A 20,715-nucleotide genomic window follows, 5' to 3' on the forward strand; every position below is an offset into this window, starting at 1 on the left:
CCGGATCTCAGCTCACTGCAAACTCCGCCTCCCGGGTTTACACCATTCTCCTGCCTCAGCCTCCCGAGTAGCTGGGACTACAGGCGCCCGCCACCTCGCCCGGCTAGTTTTTTGTATTTTTAGTAGAGACGGGGTTTCACCGTGTTAGCCAGGATGGTCTCGATCTCCTGACCTCGTGATCCGCCCGTCTCGGCCTCCCAAAGTGCTGGGATTACAGGCTTGAGCCACCGCCAATTAGTTTAGCATTTTTCTTAAGGGCCAGAATTTAAATCTCACCAATTAGTTTAGCATTTTTCTTAAGGGCCAGAATTTAAATCTCATCACTCCTACCGAGCCCCCAGCCCCTCCCCACCCCTAAGACATTTCTTCTGCAAGCCAGAGAAACAATGAGAAAAGACACAGAATGTTTGGGCGATGAGGCTTCCCGAAGGACTGCTGGGGTCATGGTGGAGCTGGTACAACCCTCTCCCTGCCCAATTTTTTATTTTCATCTCTACCAACTGTAGATTATTCACACACACAAGCAGATCACCCAAAGGAATACTGTGCCTCGGGCCTAGGAGGATTCATTGAGCAAAGCTTGGAAGGAAGAACTAGAGAGAGACCTAGAGACAGAGACCCTCGGGAGAAATAATTAAGGCTGGCAGGGAAAGGCTGTGTTAATTGAGCTGAGCAGAAAGATGAGCATCCGGGGAATCTTGTAAGAGGCGGTGAAATTTGCAGATAAAGTCATTGGTACATTATTGGATTCGTCTTTGGTTACTACCTTTTAAAAATGATTTTTGGGGAAGAATGGTATCTAGAAAAAAATTCATGCAAGAGAAACAGCTAGCTACAGGACTAAATAGTAATAACTGACCATAAAAAAAAAAAAAAAAATGAGACAGAGGGTGATTTTGCCAGATCCTCATTTCCTGGACTGAGCAAGAGAGGAAGCGAAATGCTGAGTCGGCTCCTGGCATAGCGGCTGCCATTCATGTGCGGCTGATCCAGGCCTGGCACTGCATGTGCGATACCCATGTGGTTTGCACTGAACTCCCTCCCACCAGCCCCACCTGCCCTCAAAGAGTTATCCCACGTGGTTGTCCCTGTACCTAAATTTCCCAACATTTGTTTCTTTTTGAGTATGAGGATCCTCTTTTTTAAGTCAAAAAATAAAAATAAAAAAAAAATCACACGCCCCATGAGACTATAGTTGTACTTTCCACCAAGAAAATATAATATATAAAGACCTTCAAGCCGTTAGGTATTAATAAGACTTTTTCATTTTTAACTATTTTTGTTGTATAATGTAATGCAGAAAATTGCATACAGCATAATATATGCACAACTTAATAAACTGCTGTAGTGTGAACTGCCACATACCCATCACCAGGGTGGAAAATAGAACATTGCTGGCATCCTGGGAACGTCCTTGAGCTCCTTCCTCATCACAGCCCCCTCCCTCGGAAACCGCTCCCTGTTGTCATCATTTCCGTGCTTGCTTTTCTTTATGGCTTAACCACCAATGTGTGGGTCCCCAAACAAGATAGTTTTGCTGTGAATTAAACCATAGTTCATATACTTTCTTGTGACTTGCTTCTTCTCAACATTATGTTCAGAAGATGCATGCATGTGGTTGCATGTAACTGTAGTTTGTTTTCCTTCCTGCGTAATGATTCATGGTCGTAGTATCTCACAGTTAATTGTTCTGTCCATTCTACTGTTGATGGATATTGTTGTTTCTGGTTTGAAGCTATTAAGAGTGTTGCTATTCTTTTTTTTTTTTTTTTTGAGATGGAGTCTCAGTTTGTCACACAGGCTGGAGTGCAGTGGCGCGATCTTGGCTTACTGCAACCTCTGCCTCCTGGGTTCAAGTGATTCTCCTGCCTCAGCCTCCCAAGTTGCTGGGACTACAGGCGCCTGCCCCCATGCCTGGCTAATTTTTCTATTATTAGTAGAGTCAGGTTTCACCATGTTGGCCAGGATAGTCTTGATTTCTTGACCTCGTGATCTGCCTCCTCCGCCTCCCAGAGTGCTGGGATTACAGGTGTGAACCACAGCGCCTGGCCGGTCAAGAGTGTTGGTATTCCTGACAAATTTCCTGATGTACAGACATCTCTAGTAGGGTGGGATTAACTGAACCATTAGGAACACTTTTAAAAAATGTAACAGCTTTCCTGAGGTATAATTCACATATCACACAGTTTACCCATTTAAAGTGTACAGTTCAGGCCAGGTGCGGTGGTGCTCACACCTGTAATCCCAGCACTTTGGGAGGCCGAGGTGGGTGGATCACATAAGGTCAGGAGTTTGAGACCAACCTGGCCAACATGGTGAAACCCTGTCTCTACTAAAAATACAAAATTAGCCGGGCGTGGTGGCATGCGCCTGTAATCCCAGCTATTTGGGAGGCTGAGGCAGGAGAATCACTTGAACCAAGATCACACCACTGGACTCCAGCCTGGGCGACAAGAGCAAAACTCTGTCTCAAAAATATATAAATACATAAATAATAAAATAAAATACATAGTTTTACTTGAAGGCCTTAGTGTATTAATTCATGACTTATTTCCATGGATGGCTTAAATTACAGTGGTTCTCATATTTTCATGAGCGTCAGAATCATTTGCAGGGCTTGTTAAGACAGATTGCTAGGCTCCACCCACAGAGCTTCAGATTTAGTAGGTCTTGGTGGGGTATTTCTTGCGGCGGGGCAGGGTGGCTCACACCTGTAATCCCAGAATTTTGGGAGGCCGAGGCAGGCAGATCACAAGGTCAGGGAATCGAGACCATCCTGGCTAACACGGTGAAACCCCGTCTCTACTAAAAATACAAAAAAATTAGCCAGGTGTGGTGGCGGGCACCTGTAGTCCCACCTACTTGGGAGGCTGAGGCAGGAGAATGGCGTGAACCCGGGAGGCGGAGCTTGCAGTGAGCCAAGATCGCGCCACTGCACTCCAGCCTGGGCAACAGAGTGAAACTCCATCTCGGAAAAAAAAAAAAGAATTTGTGTTTTTGCCGGGCACGGTGGCTCACGCCTGTAATCCTAGCACTTTGGGAGGCCGAAGTCGGCAGATTGTCTGAGCTCAGGAGGTGGAGACCAGCTTGGGCAACATGGTGAAACCCCATCTTTACTAAAATACAAAACTTAGCTGGATGTGGTGGCCTGCACCTGTAGTCCTAGCTACTTGGGAGGCTGAGGCAGGAGAATCACTTGAACCCGGGAGGCAGAGGTTGCAGTGAGCCAAGATCAGGCCACTGCACTCCAGTGGACCACTGCATTCCAGCCTGGGTGACAGAGCGAGATTCCATCCAAAAAAAAAAAAAGATTTTGTATTTCTAACAAGTTTCCAAATGATGCGGATAGAGTGGACCACACTTTGAGAAACCTGGTTGCTGGCTGTTACTTTGAAAGTTAGAGAACTGGCGTGGGGAAATTCATTTATTCTCTCAAGAGATAAGAATGGGACATAAGACACTTGGAATTTGTTAGAGAAAAAGAGGTCAATTAGCAGGCTCTTGTAGTAGCTCAGAGTGAGACAGTAGGAATGGTGAGTAGGGAATATATTCAAAAAACACTATAGAGATACCGTCAAGAGACCTTGGCAATTGATTTGACTTGGAAGGCAAAGGAGAGGGAGGAGTCACAAAGGATACCAAGATTTCAGGCCTGGATCCAGGAAGAGAATTGAAAGACAGAGAACATGCATGATTGAAATGAAAGTGTGTAATCAATCAGCATTTTAACTTCTGTATTTGGCTCTCTAGGACGTTTCACTCAACCCACGTTTTATGATCAAAAGGACAGTACCCAGGGTGACTGGTCCCCTGTATCTTTGACCCCATTCCTGCAGTGTTGCCCCCAGAAACTGGAAGCATGTCATCATGGGAGTTTTCCTGGATAATTGATACTGAATTATCGATGGGAATACCAAATCAGATTTTTAAAATGTTAATTTAACTTTTACTTTTTTAGAGAACTCTGTCATCCAGGCTGGAGTGCAGTGGTACAATCAGAGCTCACTGCAGCCTTGACCTCCTGCGATCCTCCCACTTCAGCCTCCCGAATAGCTAGGATTGCAGACATGTGCCACCATGTCCAGCTAATTTTTTTTTTTTTTTTTTTTTTGGTAGAGATGAGGCCTCGCTATGTCGGCCAGGCTGGTCTCAAACTCCTGGCCTCAAGTGATTGTCCCACCCGGGCCTCCCAAAGTGCTGAGATTACCGGTGTGAGCCACCATGCCTGGCCCCATATTAGATTGTGGAGGGACTGCATAAATGTCACAGACAAGCGATTCGGAAAACATTGGAAATTGTTGAAGTCCTCCTTTATTGCACTCTCTCTCCTCTTCTTCCAAAAGGACCTTGAAATTTTCTCTTCGACCAAACCACATCATCATGTGAAATCCTTCCTGCTCTTTTTTTTTTTTTTTTTTTTTTTTGAGACGGAGTCTGGCTCTGTCGCCCAGGCTGGAGTGCAGTGGCCGGATCTCAGCTCACTGCAAGCTCTGCCTCCCAGGTTTATGCCATTCTCCTGCCTCAGCCTCCCGGGTAGCTGGGACTACAGGCGCCCGCCACCTTGCCCGGCTAGTTTTTTGTATTTTTTCGTAGAGACGGGGTTTCACTGTGTTAGCCAGGATGGTCTCAATCTCCTGATCTCGTGATCCGCCCGTCTCGGCCTCCCAAAGTGCTGGGATTACAGGCTTGAGCCACCACCCCCGGCCCCTGCTCTTTTCCTCCTGCTAAAAGCCGTCACGTTCTTCAAGGCCCTACTCAAATCCCACATCCTGACTACAGCTGCTCCCTTAGGCTCTTCTGACCCTTCTTATAGTATACTTTTCTGGGCAGGTTTTCTCTTTTCCCCAGCTAGACCAATGCACCTTGGGGCACTTCCCAAGGTCTTACACATTTTTACATTATCTTATTAAGCAGTGCCAGACTTTACTCTTAGAAGCTAAATGTTACTCATGTCTTTGAGGAGAAGACGGAGAGATATGTCTGGGACCAGGAATCTCCAGAACCTCAGTTAGCAGTGGATTCTCAGATAAGGGGAGCCACGGTGGAAGCAGCTTCGTCACAGTGAACGGACCGAGTTGTATGGAAGCCAAAGGGACAGTCCTTGTCTTCGTGAGAGGCTGGCCTCCGTGGCCTGCTTCCTCTTTCCCTGAGAGCCACAGGAGGGCTTTTCTTTTCTTTCAGTCAACAAATCTTTTTCTAGCAAATGCCCTTGCACAACGTCCTATCCACTGAGGAGAAAATGATAAACAAGACCTTTTCCAGAGCATACAAGGGAAGAAACAAAAGTTCAACAGATGAGCATGCCACACTCTTCCACGTCACACTAACCGCCGCGGCGAAAACACGCGAGAAGCTAGAAATAGAATGATGCTGCTGGGGGCCTTCTCTGGGAGGGATGGTCAGGGAGGGCCTCTTGGAAGGTGCGGCCTCAATGACAGAGGAGCCTGCTCTGCCCGCAGAGGAGACGCCATTCCCAGAAGTCAGCAAGGCACAGCGGGGAGAAACAGGATGGGGCTGGGTGAGGAGGTATAAGGAGTTTGGGGGTCTAGAGCACAACGTGAAATCCTAAAGAGGATGGAAAGGTTGGCGGGGTCAGATTCTGGAAGGCGTCGTGTAATCGGATGAGGAGTTGTGACTCCATGCTTTAGAAGATAGGAAACCTTTGAAGGGTTTTAAGCAAAGAAGTCACATGGTCAAATCTAAGCTTTGAACAGAGCTCCTTGATCGCGGTATCCATTGAAAGGCAACACAATTTTGTGCTATCAAAGTAGTCCTCGCTTGCTGAGGATATAGTTTCTTGGTCAGTTTCACTGTTAAGGCTAATCTAAAACGTCCTTCCGCGTTCTCTCCAAACCTTACGCTTCTTCACATTCACTCTGTACCTCACCTCTGCCAGTGTCTCCCATGAGCCCCTCACACCAAACCAGGGTCCACCCTTCCAGACTCTTAGCTCTTGACCTGCTTTGTCTTTTCTATCCCCGAGTAAAACTAAGTACAACTCTTTAAAACTATCATATTTTAATTCCTTCGGCTTTAAGCATCCTGGCCTGTTCTCAACCCACGTATCATTTTGGCTAGAGGAGAAGTCTGGCTCTTTCTGCCCACAAGGCTGTGTGTATATCTAAGTATGTGTATTAATACTAGTAACTTTGCATGTTTTATAAACCGTGCTTTTTGTGTTACCTCCTGTATATCAGAATGTTGTTTTCTGACTTTCACACTATTTGCAGCCTTAGCAACAGGGCCATGGTGCAATGAAGAAAAGAAAGCAGCGCCGGTGTGGTGGGTCACGCCTGTAATCCTAGCACTTTGGAAGGCCAAGGCAGGTGGATCACCTGAGGTCAGGAGTTTAAGACCAGCCTGGCCAACATGTTGAAACCCATCTCTACTAAAAACGCAAAAATTAGCCGGTCATGGTGGTGCGTGCCTGTAATCCCAGCTACTCGGGAGGCTGAGTCACAAGAATCGCTTGAATCTGGGAGGCAGAGGTTGCAGTGAGCTGAGATCATGCCACTGCACTCCCACCTGGGCAACAGAGTGACACTGTCTCAAAAAAAAAGGAAGAAAGCAAGCAGAGAAGGTGTTATGCTCTAGTGACAGGGAGGACCTGTGTTTGGGGAAGAGTAGAAAGATCTGGATTCCAAGCCAAGGTCAACCATTCAATTGCTGTATGAACAATTACTTAATTTTAGTTTCCGTATTTTCTTTTTTCTTTCTTTCTTTTTCTTTTTTCTTTTCTTTCTTTCTTTTTTTTTTGAGACGGAATCTTGTTCTTTCACCCAGGCTAGAGTACAGTGGTGCGATCTCGGCTCACTGCAACCTCCGCCTCCTGGGTTAACGCCATTCTCCTGCCTCAGCCTCTCAAGTAGCTGGGACTACAGGCGCCTGGCTAATTTTTTGTATTTTTAGTAGTGATGGAGTTTCACCATATTAGCCAGGATGGCCTCGATCTCCGGACCTCGTGATCCGCCCGCCTCAGCCTCCCAAAGTGCTGGGATTACAGGCGTGAGCCACCGCACCCGGCCTTAGTTTCCCTATTTTCAAAGTGAGAATAATAATGGCATATGCCACAAATTTTAGTAAAGATTAAATGAGAAAAATAGATGTGAAACACTTAGTTCAGTGCACTAGGAGGTGCTCAATAAATGTTGATTAATACTAGCTATTGTCATTGGTTATCAATCAAAAGACATTTGTTACTGCTGAGTAAAATGATATTGGGCACAAAGAGGCTCTCAGAGAAAGTAGAAAAGGTAAGTTTGAACATTTAGGAAGCATTTGATCTACTAGAGAAGTAAGAAGTTTATACTTTACCTAAAAAACAGCCCAAGGCAGCATAAGTGGGGTAGGGAGCTGCAGACCAGATACATGGATTCATAAAGGCCAGAGAGGTCTCGGGATGAGATTCTCATGGGGTTGGATTAATCAAGCATGGTTTTATGGAGGGAGTGAATCTTGAGCATGGATGTGAAAGTAGCTTAAGATCCGGATTGCTGCAGAGCAGAGGAGAATGCTTCCTTGGGAAGAGGATCAGAATGAGGTCTTGGTGGAAAAGTGGGGTTTGTTCTAGGAGTAGAAGGAGGTTGGAAAAGGAGACCTCATGTTGGGAAATTCAGGAAAACAATGAGAGGTAAGATGAGACCAAATTGGAAATAAGTAATTGGGAACCGCTGTAAATTTTCAAATAGGGGAATATTATGATGTCAAATGAGTATTTGAAAGAAAACTGGTGTGTACCTAGGTGCACTTGTGAGTGAGACCATGGAGAACTACTCTGGTGTTCAGATGTCAGGAGGGTGAGTACTCACTTGGAAATTGGGAAGGAAATGAGTGAACCTGATGTATATTTTAGGAGGTATTTGTCTATTGTTCTGAGGTCCAGAAACAGCCTTTCTCTACAACAAGAGAGAAAGGGAGAGAAGGCACAGGACTCCGGCTAGCAAGGCCTTGTCCTCCTCCGCCTGCCCCTCCCCTGCCCCATGGAAATCACCCAGGCTGAGGCCCCCCCTTCAACAGCAGTGCAGCCAGGAGTTCACAAAGGGAAGCATTTCCTTCCCAAAGACTGCTGAGATGGTTTACCCTGTTATGCCAGGAATGTGAACAAAATTGCCAATGTATTTTTATTCTTTTGTTTTTTTCTCTTTTTTTTGAGATGGAGGCTCACTTTGTCACACAGGCTGGAGTGCAGTGGTGTGATCTCAGCTCACTGCAACCTCCACCTCCGAGGTTCAAGTGATTCTCCTGCCTCAGCCTCCCAAGTAGCTGGGATTACTGGTGCGCACCACCACGCCCAGCTACTTTTTGTAGTTTTAGTAGTGACGGGTGTCGCCATGTCGGCCAGGCTGGTCTCGAACTCCTGACCTCAAGTGATCCTCCTGCCTCGGCCTCCCAAAGTGCTAGGATTACAGGCGTGAGCACCACACCCGGCCTGTTTTTTCTGTCTCTCTTTTTTTTTTTGTTTGAGACAAGGTCTCAATCTGTCAGCCACGCTGAAGTGCAATAGCACAATCACGACTCACTGCAGCCTTGAACTCCTGGGCTCGAGTGATCCTCTAGCCTCAGCCTCCCCGGCACCACCATGCTCGGCTAACTTTACATTCTTTGTAGAGACAGGGTCTCGCTATGTTGCCTAGGCTGGTCTTGAACTCCTGGGCTCAAGCAAGCCTCCCACCTCAGCCTCTCAAAGTGCCGGGATTGTAGATGTGAGCTACCGCACCTGGCCACAAGTGTATTTTTATTTTTATTTTTATTTGGAGACAGAGTTTCACTCTTGTTGCCCAGGCTAGAGTGTAATGGCACGATCTCGGCTCACTGCAACCTCTACCTGCCGAGTTCAAGCAATTCTCCTGCCTCATCCTCCCGAGTAGCTGGGATTACAGGTATGTGCCACCATGCCCGGATGATTTTGTATTTTTAGTAGAGACAGGGTTTCTCCATGTCGATCAGGCTGGTCTCGAACTCCTGAGCCACCACTCCAGGCCAAGTGTTTTTTTTTTTTTTTTTTTTTTCAGACGGAGTCTTGTTCTATTGCCCAGGCTGGAGGGCAGTGGTGCGATCTCGGCTCACTGCAAGCTCCGCCTCCCCAGTTCATGCCGTTCTCCTGCCTCAGCCTCCCAAGTAGCTGGGACTACGGGTGCCCACCACCACACCTGACTAATTATTTGGTATTTTTAGTAGAGACGGGGTTTCCCCGTGTTAGCCAGGATGGTCTCGATCTCCTGACCTCGTGATCCACCCGCCTCGGCCTCGCAAAGTGTTGGGATTACAGGCGTGAGCCACCGTGCCTGGCCGCCAAGTGTATTTTTAAATTACACATTCTGTAGCTCCCCACTGGGTGACCAAGTAAGAGTGCTTTTCCTTTCTTTCTTTCAGTCAACAAATATTTTTCTAGCACCTCCCACCTACCCTTGTGTACGATCCTATCCACTGGGGAGAACATGGTAAAGAAGACCATTTCCAGAGCATACGAGGGAAGAAGCAAAAGTACAACAGATGAGCATATGCCGCGCTCTCCCACGTCACACTAAACGCACGGCGAAAACTGCGAGAAGCTAGAAGTAGAATAATGGCGGTGGGGGCCTGCTCTGGGAGGGATGGTCAGGGAAGGCCCCTTGGAAGCTGTGACCTCAGTGACAAAGGAGTCAGCTCAGCACCCTCGAAGAGGCCGCCACCTAGGCTCGTGGCTATTTCTGGATGGGTTTCTAGGTGTGAGGGCGCCTGTGTGTGGAGAGGGGCAGAGGCAGGAGGTGGCTCCATTTCCTGCAGGAGTCCTGCGATGCTTGAGTCCCTGGGTGCTGGGAAGTCAGTTCTAGACATCGGTGGGTTTGTGTAAATGGCTGATGACCTGAAATCAACCCCTCGTCCCGTGGGGCGGGGACTTCGTTTCAGGTACTGCTCTGAAGAATGGTGGAAAGCACAGAGTTGCTTGGGGTCTCAGGCCTACCTGTCCCGGTCTCTCTCTCTGTTCTCTTAACTCTAGGCTGGATGGGCGTGGCCCCTTAAGGGAATGAAAATGGGTTACTGAGTCCTAGCAGAAAAACGAGGAGATTTTGGAGTTCCTGTCGTCCAGCACGCACCTCTTTGGCTGTGATGGTGAAGTGGGACAGTGCCATCTCAGCAGGGACCTTGGATGTGCCCTAGAAGGGGTCTTGGAGGTGTAGCGGCGTTACCCCCCTCCCACCGTCCTGCCTACACTGTGGTTTTGGTGGCACAGACATTTCAGAGAGTAGTCTTCCCGAGAACCCTACATCAGGTATACTAGCGCCCCTTCCCATTCTTGATTCTGGTCCCCTCTTTATTTTCCTCATAGTAGTCACTGGACCTAACGTATTATGTATTTGTTTGTTCACTGCCATGTCTCTCACGCTTGGAGCAGTAACTGGCACATATTAGGCACCCAGTGCGTAACTCATTTGATTAATGAATGTGTTGAATGGCTGAATGGATGAATGAAGAGGAGGAACACAGCAGATGTCTGACCAGCTCATTCTGGCTTCTGGAAGGATCCTGATTGGGAATTTTGCATCTTTCCCTCCCCACTGCCTCCTAGTCACTACTGAAGAATAGAGACCCTGATTCCTACATTTTTTTTTTTTTTTTTTTTTTTGAGGTGGAGTCCTGCTGTCAGCCAGGTTGGAGTACAGTAGCGCGATCTCGGCTCACTGCAACTTCCACCTCCCAGGTTCAAGTCCCAAGGAGCTGGGACTGCAGACATGTGCCACCACATCTGGCTAATTTTTATATATTTTTTATTACAGATGAGATTTTACCATGTTGGCCGGGCTGGTCTCGAACTCCTGACCTCAGGTGATCTGCCTGCCTTGGCCTCCCTAAGAGCCCCACGTTCTTAACTACTGTGGTGTGTTTGAATTGACACTTGCCTCTTAGGAAGGGGAAACTTTTTAGACCCTGAGGAAATCCATAGTTATTGCAAAGGCCTTTCCCTGCCTGTTGGGCATTTACCAGATCTTTCTTCCTACACAGAAGAGAGCCTCGCCTGGTTGAATCCTGCTATAAATCTCACTAGTGACCCACAAACAGGGGTCCTGATGTGACCTGCTCATTACCACAAAACCATCAGTCCCCATACAGCTTCCTGCCACCCCAGTCGGCATGCTGACTGCCCATGCTGATGAAACCAGTCGCCAGCATTTACCTTTCTAAGGGGTCCTTTCTCCTCCCACCCCAGCCTACCCCAGCATGAGAACGTAAGAGAGGGCGAACAGCTGCCTGGCTTCAGTTCTATGGCCACTCAAGAATTGGCTCGCATCTGTCTGCCAGGACGGAGAGCGTCCTGAGGGGGTTGGTTGTGTGTGTGTGTGTGTGTGTGTGTGTGTGTGTGTGTGTGTGTTTGCGCTCGTGCACATGTGTGTATGGGGGAGTTCAGTTTCAGGTACCACACATCTGGAAGTCGGAGAAAGAAGCCACTGCACAGGTTAGAGCCATGGGGGGGGGGGGGGGAGTTTTTTTTTTGAAAAAAGGGGGTTTTTAATAGGCGGAGAGTCTGGTGGAAAGTCTGGGGCGGGCCGGGGGGGGCGGGGGGTGGAGTGGAAACAGCTGCGGGAGTGATTCTTGTCTCCATATATGTTTATAAGGCACTGAGGGCGGGATTAGCGGCTCCTGGGAAGTCTGGCCCTAGTCGCTGTGTCAGCCTGTCCTGGGGGCAGTCAAAGCCACAATGACCATTAGCAGGCACCCAGGCCTGTCTTTGGCTCAGAAACGGTGGCCCCCAATGTAGCCTGGGTTGAACCTAGGAACTGCAGGACCAGAGAGATTTCACTGGAGCCTGATGGAAGGGTGACAGGTGAGAGGCACTGGTGTGAGGGACAAGTGTCCCAGGTGGGGAGGAAGATCTCCGCTATCTAGTGGTGGAAATGTGTGAGGCTCAAAGTCCGCAGGGAGACTAGGTGTTGCAGGGGGCAGGGTGGTGAGCTGGGCATGGGCTGGGCAGGAGGCTTCGGGGACCGGAGAAGCAGGAGGGCATGGGCAGCCTTAGCTCTGCAATCCCGGGAAGGACTGGTAGGTGGAGTTAAGGATATTTGGACTAGCAAACGCTTTGAAGCTTTTCTCTTGTCCTCCCTACTCGGGACCTGGTCCCCTCCCCTCTATAAAACCATTAGCTCCTGGTGCCAGCCCTATCTCTGCTCCATCTCCCTCGGTTCCAGTCGGTGCATTCACAGACCTTCTGCCCTGGGGGACGAGGAGGATTTATGGGGGGAGAGGGGAGGGGGAGGGGCATCCTTCAGAGGAGGGGAGGTCTGAGGAGAGTCGGGTGTGGGGGCTGTTAGTCCCGGGCTGGAGGCCGGCTCATTTCCGAGCTGGCTCTGCATGACAAAGGGGAAGGAGCAAGTTTCTGCTTTGATCTGCCCCTTGCCGGCCCCACACACCTGCCTGTTGGTTCCCCCGCTCCAGCTGAGACTTCTAGAAGGAAAATCAAAAGGGGGTGGGGGAAAGGCTGTGTCCCAGCTCTCCTGGATCCTGCTCGGGCCACCTTCGTCTCCTGGTGGCCCCAGGACAAAAATACTTCCTGGGCCGATGGCCCGAAGCACCTGCCGCCCCCTCCCGGAGAGCCTGGGGACGTCGACGCGCGAGAGTGGCGCCGTGAGCCGGGGCGCGCGGGGCTGCGCTCGTCAGGTCCGGGGCCGCAGGGGCCCGGGGAGGCCGCTGGAGGCGCGGGTCCCGCCCAGACGGAGGCCGCAGAGGACCGCGGGGGAGCCGCAGGGGGCGTGTGTCTTAGGCGCCGGCTCGCTCCAGGGTCCAGCAGCGCGGATCTGCCGCGGGTCTGAGGGGCTGGGGCAGGGGCTCTCGGGGATGGATAGAGGAACAGGCGTGAGTTACAGCAGGCAGGAGGCCGAGGGGTGGGAGGCTCGGGAGCTACCAGGGAAGGGCTGTGGCATCTGGAAGATGCGTCCTCAGCTCAGGCATTTGATGCCAGCGCTGCCGCCTGGCGTCGGCAGTGTCCTCGGCGCAGCTGCTGGGCAAGGTGCTCAGTGCCGCCCTCGGGGGCCACGGTGCCAGGAGGGGCAGGGGCCGCCTAGGGAGGCACCACCTCAGCCACCAAAGCTTTCCGGGCGGGCGGTTCGCGGTGTGGCTTTTACATTTCTCAGAGAAGGTGCCTTGAGAAAGAGAAAAGTGCTTGATCTGTACACAAGGGTTGGGACTCAGAAAATCTGCTGCAGGTGAGCAGGGCGCAGATGGAAAGGGGAGACTCCTCCTTGGGTGCAGGTAAATCCAATTCACCAAAATGTTTTAATTCCACAAAGGAGAGCCTGAGGGTCAGAGAGAAGTAAGTCTCTGGGCTGAAATGAGAGGTAGGGACGTAGGGGAGTGGATAGGAGGGTCCTCATTTCTTTGGACGTTCTGCAGCAAGGACAGGTGTGTTTTGCAACAGCCTAAGTGGCCTCCCGGATGCTGAACGGAGGAACGCAGCAAGCTCCACTCTTGAAATGACTTGTTTTCATTTCTGTTGCTGGTTTCTCAGATCATTATTTCTTTGGAAAGTCAGCCCTGCGCAGGGCTCCCAGAGTTTGGGGTAAGAGACAGAAGTCTACGGTGGGAAGATGAGCGGTGGGAGGTGGAGACTGGAAAGAGGCCGAGCTTCTTTGTGGGGAGCAAGCAGCACGTAAGCATCCGTGCACTTTTCTCCACCTCACCCCGGCTCCTGGTGTGCCCCTATCCGCTGAGTTTCCACACTGAGTCTCCATTTCTGTTTTCTCCAGGGAGCCCTACTCTGGAAGCTGTCAGTCCCAGGGCACTGGGGAGGGCTGAGGCCGACCATGCCCAGCCTGCTGCTGCTGTTCACGGCTGCCCTGCTGTCCAGCTGGGCTCAGCTTCTGACAGACGCCAACTCCTGGTGGTGAGTGAGAGGGGCTGAGGTCCCGCCTGCACAGCCGGAGGCCCCCTTCAGCGGCTGAGATGAGGAGGAAGGGCACCGTGTGTCCATGGTACCTTGATTCCTAGGAATACTAAGGGCCTCTTTTATCCCAGGAAAACTAAGAACGCTCTGTGCCTCTCTCAGCCCTTACCTTTGTAAGGGTTCCCTGAGGATAAAGGATCCGTTCATTTGATTTTTTTTCTCTAATCCTGTCCACATTCCCTTTTCCTTGGACCTTCCCTCGTGCCCATGAATTGTTAGAAATTGCTCTTGGGTTAGCAAGAATATCAATACTTCGTAGTTTTTTGTTCCTTTGTTTTGTGTGTTTTGCTGGTAGGAGACAGAATTCCTCTTTTCTAAGTCTGAAGGCCAGATGAGGGGTTCACAGCACCATGGGTGGCTGGCTTCTTGTGTTTTAAAGGCTATTGTCATTGCCAAGTTGACATGGAAATGGCAGGCGATCACCACCTATTTTGCATGGTCTCTGCCACTAGCATTTTTACTCAGATGGCAAATCTGCAGCCTTCTCATCTAACACTCTATATGGGTGGTAGATGACGAGCAAAAGGGAGAGCCTCTGAACTAGTGAAGAGTGGATGAGAGGAGGCTCAAAGTGAGACATGGCAGTGAAAACATGTAGAATAGATCGTGATGTATGTAAAGTGATTGGATGTTAAAGGCACAAGGGGAGTCCCATGCAAAGGAATTGATTGCTTTCATGGCTTACCATGCACTTGGGCCGCGCTGAACTGTTGCCGGGGCTGGAGTGCAGTGGCCGGATCTCAGATCACTGCAAGCTCCGCCTCCCGGGTTTACGCCATTCTCCTGCCTCAGCCTCCCAAGTAGCTGGGACTACAGGCACCCGCCACTTTGCCCGGCTAAATTTTTGTATTTTTTTAGTAGAGACGGGGTTTCATCGTGTTAGCCAGGATGGTCTTGAACTCCTGACCTCGTGATCCGCCCGTCTCGGCCTCCCGAAGTGCTGGGATTACAGGCTTAAGCCACCGCGCCCGGCCTTTTTTTTTTTTTTTTTTTTTGAGATGGAGTCTCGCTCTGTCGCCCAGGCTGGAGCGCAGTGGCCGGATCTCAGCTCACTGCAAGCTCCGCCTCCCGGGTTCACGCCATTCTCCTGCATCAGCCTCCCGAGTAGCTGGGACTACAGGGGCCGCCACCGCGCCCGGCTAGTTTTTTGTATTTTTTTTTTAGTAGAGATGGGGTTTCACCGTGTTAGCCAGGATGGTCTCGATCTCCTGACCTCGTGATTCTCCCGTCTCGGCCTCCCAAAAGTGCTGGGATTACAGGCTTGAGCCACCGCACCCGGCCACTAATTTTTCTTTCCAGGGCCTTGTACACAGGGAAGCATCCCCTGAATGTGTTGAATGAGTGACTTCATGCTGCACACAAGCGCATGCTCACGCCTGGGCCTTTCTTTCCCCTTTCTGGATTGCTGTCCTAGGTCATTAGCTCTGAACCCGGTGCAGAGACCCGAGATGTTTATCATCGGCGCCCAGCCCGTGTGCAGTCAGCTTCCTGGGCTCTCCCCTGGCCAGAGGAAGCTGTGCCAACTGTACCAGGAGCACATGGCCTACATAGGGGAGGGAGCCAAGACAGGCATCAAGGAGTGCCAGCACCAGTTCCGGCAGCGGCGGTGGAACTGCAGCACGGTGGACAACGTGTCTGTCTTTGGGAGAGTCATGCAGATAGGTAAGAGGCCATTACAAGAGGGCTCGGCTAAGGAACTGCACTCGTCTTGTTTGCGAACAATGAAGCGCTCTCAGGACTGGCACAGGGAGAGCCCAAATGGAGCCTAACTGGGCTCTCGCTAGGCTTGGCAGCGGTGTGCACCGAGCACCAAGAGAGGCGCGTGAGGAAGTGGGCTCTGGGAGGCTGCAGAAACCACACGTTTCATGGTCCTCTAGCTCTCTGCCTTCCAGCCTCGCCTGGGGCAGGCTGCTTGGGACTCATTGAGAGGGGGCAGAACATCTGAGTTGACTGAGAGTGGATTAGGCGAGCCGCCCATCCCCACTGACTTTGTCTCTCAGCACAAAAAAGAGCCTTGGGTAGAGAACCAGAAATTGCAGCCCTGCACGTCTGTTGGATTTTTGTCTTTTCCACTTGAACCTTTGAAACAGAGATAGAAATGTTGGGCCAAACCGGTGATAGCTGTCGCTAACCCAACCCCGTCCAGTCCCAGCTTTTTCATTTGAAAGGGATGTGTGAACCTGGGGGCAGGGGTCCCACGAAAGAAAAGATGAGAGGGAGAGGGCCAAGTCTTCCTGGATTCCTGTCCCTTCCCCTCTCCCACTGCTGGCCAAGGATTCTTGGGCTACCCTATGGCTTAGATGGAGGTGTGACCTGAGGTCTAATTGTTTTCGGTCCTTTTGAAATGCAATCCTCCCCTCTCTGGCAAGAAATTGAGAAATCCGGCCCTATTCTACTGGGTCTTATCCCCAGGGCCATAAAAGCGAAGTGTTAGAATGCTGTGTTCCTTCTGCCTGACATTCTCCCAGAACACCTCCCTTCAGAAGGTTACCTGAGGCTGGAGTTTCCTGAGAGAGGGGTTTCAGCCTGGCAGGGGAGTTGGGGAAGTAGAGATTTCTTCGTGCTCCTCTCTTAGGGAGGATACTCGGAAGGCTCCTTCCCCCTCCCACTTTTTCCAGACCTCTTTCCCTACCCTCTCTGTCCCATACGGAGAAGTAAGGCCCAATGCAGTGGCTCACGCCTGTAATCCAGCACCTTGGGAGGCTGAGGCAGGAGGATTCCTTGAGGCCAGGAGTTCAAGACCAGCCTGGGCAACACAGTGAGACCTCTGTCTCTATTAAAAAAACATTTTTTTTTAAGAGAGAGAGGGAATTAAAGATGGGGAAAGTACACGTTGAAACTTGCTCCTCTTTTGCTTCCTTCGGTATCACCTCAGGGTGCATAAAAGGAAGGTCCTAGTGTTCCTGGGACAGTTTTAGGGGGCGGCTTTCCCAACAGAGTGGACTTAGGGGTTTAGTGGGATTTACTCACAGTGTATTGATTCTTCTCAAACCCACTTGGCATTTGTCTCTTCTTTCTGGTGAAAATCGTGGCATCACTCCCTGCCCTGTGTTTTGGGCAAGGAGACTAGGACGGCCCAGGTGCAGAGAGAGTCTCCTCATCTCTTCGGTGGAGTTCGTGTCTCCTGGGGACCTGATGTAGGCCTGATGTTGGCTGGATCCTTTTCATGTGTATTTCGTGTGCCTAAAGGCCCCAAAGTGAGGCTGTACTTTAGGAAAGAAAGGGGTTGGCGAGAAAAGACACTCCGCCGGGTTCAGATGTGCACCAGGTGCCTGGCGAAAGCAAACCCTGTGGAAGGGAGCCCATCTCTGTGCCCTGTTCTGTTACGAAATGGACCCCTTCTGTTTGCCTGATGTTCCCCCTTCCTTTTTATAGCGTCACTGCAGGCTCATGCTACGTAGGAGGCTGTCCTCCCTTCCTCCCCCTGAGCCCACAGTAGCTCCTGGTGAGTCCTCCCTCGCCCTACCTTGAGAATGACAAAGGCTTCCTTTCTCCCTTGAAGCCGCTGCCAAAGTCGGTCACCAGAGGGCGGCAGAGCAGCTTGGAGGAGCCTCTGCCCGTTGCCCAGCCTCTGCCTAGGGAGCTTGGAGGCACCTTGGGCTGCTATGGAACAGAGAGGGCATGAAATTGTTCTGTTCTCTCCTGTAGGGGAAAGACACGCGTCCCTCTAGTAGCTGCATGGCTGCTTTTTTTTTCAGCCGTTTATTCTTGAGATGGTTAGAGATTCAGCTCTGAACTGTTGCATATATAGATAAACCCCAACATTGCATGTCCATTCTGAAACCCCGAATTATCTCTTTCTTGCTGAAGGTGGCAACAGTAGATGGCACTCAGTAGGCTTACCCAAGGGCCCAAAGGCTGCCCCGTGAAGGCAGAGCTACCCACACTCAGCTTCTGACGAAGCCCCGACTGAAAGAGGCAGGCAGCACGCCGGAGGGCAAATCCGGACCCCAAACAGCCATGATAGGTCAGAATCGTCTGCCTACAAAATCTCTGGTGTGTTAGTTCAGCTGCAGGTACGTGATTTTAGAAGGCAGTTCTGAGAGGGCTGATTCAACTCTGCAAAGTGTGTTTGCTAAAGAATGATAGAAATAAATCAGACATATGTAGCTTGGAAAAGTGAAAACGTAAAAGGCTTAATAGTTGTTTTCAAACACGGAAGAGCTGTCAAATGGGAAAGGGATTTTAGCACAGTGCAATTGCAGCAGGCAGAACTCATAAGGAGGCGTATTTCAGCTTAATACAAGAAGGAGCATTCTGGTGATTAGAGTCATTTAAAAAAAGATGGAGTGGATTGCCTTGAAAACCCAGCCCACTTCTCTGAGGAACTCTGTAGAGGGAAAGCTCCGGGTGGATATGGAGGATAGCTCGGGGCTGAAGCTTGGGAGGCTCCCTCTGTTCCGGGTTGCCATGTCCGGTGGTTGAGGCTGCATTTTATGGAGATGAATTCCTCAAAGTGGGGCCCAGACCCTCCTCCCTGAGAGCCTCTGTGGCCATCTTACCATCCCCAGTGCTCCTTATCTCATTCTGAGCCCCGTAGACCAGGTCCTATTGGCCAAATCACGAGTGTAACTTCCTGCCATCATTTCGGTTTTTCTTGGGCTATTCTTATTTCACAGCTGACCGGAAGCCAGCCGCTGGTTCATGGAGAAAAACAGGCTCACTCAGCATGGTCTGTTTGTAAACTTCACTGTGTCACGCCCGGATAATCAAGAAGTAGGGCCAAGGGGGAGATTTCTCTATACCTATCGATTGATTTCAGACTCTGCTTCCCTTTCTGCCTTCTAAGACAAGACTATGGGATTCTCCCTGGTTTAATCTCTGAGATCGGGATTGCATCTGTTTCCTGCTAAGAATCACTCCCTTCTCTCCGTATGTTAGTCCCTATAAGTATCATCTGTTCTTTCTTTTTTTTTTTTTTTTTTGAGACGGAGTCTCGCTCTGTCGCCCAGGCTGGAGTGCAGTGGCCGGATCTCAGCTCACTGCAAGCTCCGCCTCCTGGGTTTACGCCATTCTCCTGCCTCAGCCTCCCGAGTAGCTGGGACTACAGGCGCCGCCACCTCGCCCGGCTAGTTTTTTGTATTTTTTAGTGGAGACGGGGTTTCACCGTGTTAGCCAGGATGGTCTCGATCTCCTGACCTCGTGATCCGCCCGTCTCGGCCTCCCAAAGTGCTGGGATTACAGGCTTGAGCCACCGCGCCCGGCCGTCATTTGTTATTTCTTATAACCACTTTATTGAGATATATAACTCATACACCATGAAATTCACCATTTTAAAGTGTACAATTCAGTGGCTTTTAGCATATTCACAAGGTTGTGCAACCATCACCACTATCTAATTCCATAACATTTTCACCACTCCATAGAGAACTGCATACTCGTTAGCTGTCACTCTCCGTATTCCAACCCTCAACCCTAGGCAACCACTATTCTTTCTCCACGGATTTGCCATTTCTTATAAACGGGATTATATAATACATGGCCTTTCATGACTGACTCCTTTTACTTAGCACATGATTTAAAGGTTCATCTGTGTTGTAGTCTATATATATTTCTTTTTTTTTTTTTTTTTGAGACAGGGTCTCACTGTGTTGCCCAGGCTAGAGTGCAGTGGTGTACTCATAGCTCATTGCAGCCTCCAGCTCCTGGGCTTAAACAATTCTTCCACCTCAGCCTCCTGAGAAGCTGGGACTACAGGCACGTGCGATCGTGCCCAGCTAATTTTTTTTTTTTTTTTGTGAGATGGAGTTTCATTCTTGTTGCCCAGGCTGGAATGCAATGGTATGATCTCGGCTCACTGCAACCTCTGCCTCCTGGGGTCAAATGATTCTTCTGTCTCAGTCTCCGAGTAGCTGGGATTATAGGTACCTGCCACCACGCCTGGCTAGGGCTAGTTTTTGTATTTTTAGTAGAGACAGGGTTTTACCATGTTGGCCACGCTCACTCCTGACTTCAGGTGATCCATGCTCCTTGACCTCCCAGAGTGCTAGGATTACAGGCATGAGCCACCACGCCCAGCTTAATTTTGTCTTTTTTAATGTTTTTGTAGAGATGAGGTACTGCTATGTTGCCAAGCTGTTCTGAAACTCCTGGCCTCGAGTGATCCTCCTGTCTCGGCCTCCCAAATTGCTGGGATTACAGGTGTGAGTCACCACGCCCAGTCACTTTTTATGGCTGAGTAATATTCCATTGCATGGATAATACCACATTTTGATAACCCGTTTACCCACTGATAGTTTGGTTGTTTCCATTTTTTGCCTGTTACGAATAATGCCACAAGAAGCATTCCTATGCCAGTTTCTGTGTGGACGTCTGTTTTCATTTCTCTTGGGTATAATTAAAAATATTTTATTGCTAAAAAATGCTGACAGAAACACAAAGTAAGTACATGCTATTGGAAAAGTAGCACTGATAAATTTGTAGCAGGATTGCCACAAACCTGCAATTTGTAAAAAACGCAACACCAGCCAGGCGTGGTGGCTCACGCCTGTAATCCTAGCACTTTGGGAGGCGGAGGCGGGAGGATCATGAGGTCAGGAGATCGAGACCATCCTGGCTAACACAGTGAAACCTCGTCTCTACTAAAAATACAAAAAATTAGCCAGGCGCCCCGGCGTGCGCTTATATTCCCAGATACTATGGTGGCTGAGGCAGGAGAATGGTGTGAACCCAGGAGGCGGAGCTTGCAGTGATCCAAGATTGTGCCACGCACTCCAGCCTGGGCGACAGAGCGAGACTCCGTCTCAAAAAAAAAACCAAAAACAAAGAAACAAAAAACGCAACACCGGCACAGCAGAGGA

At 49.9% G+C, this 20,715-nt stretch overlaps 1 protein-coding gene across 3 annotated transcripts in view; it reads left to right on the plus strand.

Moving 5' to 3' along the window:
* The window catches only part of WNT5B (Wnt family member 5B), a 75,254-nt gene that overhangs the window by 44,992 nt on the left and 9,547 nt on the right, over nucleotides 1–20,715 (plus strand). For 2 of the 3 annotated variants that reach the window (XM_023182934.2, XM_023182932.2), the window contains exons 2-3: nucleotides 13,719–13,855; nucleotides 15,330–15,577. In XM_023182934.2, the coding sequence (XP_023038702.1) occupies nucleotides 13,776–13,855; nucleotides 15,330–15,577 (328 nt within the window). In that variant the 5' untranslated portion in view covers nucleotides 13,719–13,775. Of the gene's footprint in view, nucleotides 1–13,231; nucleotides 13,856–15,329; nucleotides 15,578–20,715 lie in introns of those variants that run through there. The other variant, XM_023182933.2, reaches the window with a different exon arrangement.

Source organism: Piliocolobus tephrosceles, chromosome 10, assembly GCF_002776525.5.
Source record: "Piliocolobus tephrosceles isolate RC106 chromosome 10, ASM277652v3, whole genome shotgun sequence".
Classification (NCBI taxonomy): domain Eukaryota; kingdom Metazoa; phylum Chordata; class Mammalia; order Primates; family Cercopithecidae; genus Piliocolobus; species Piliocolobus tephrosceles.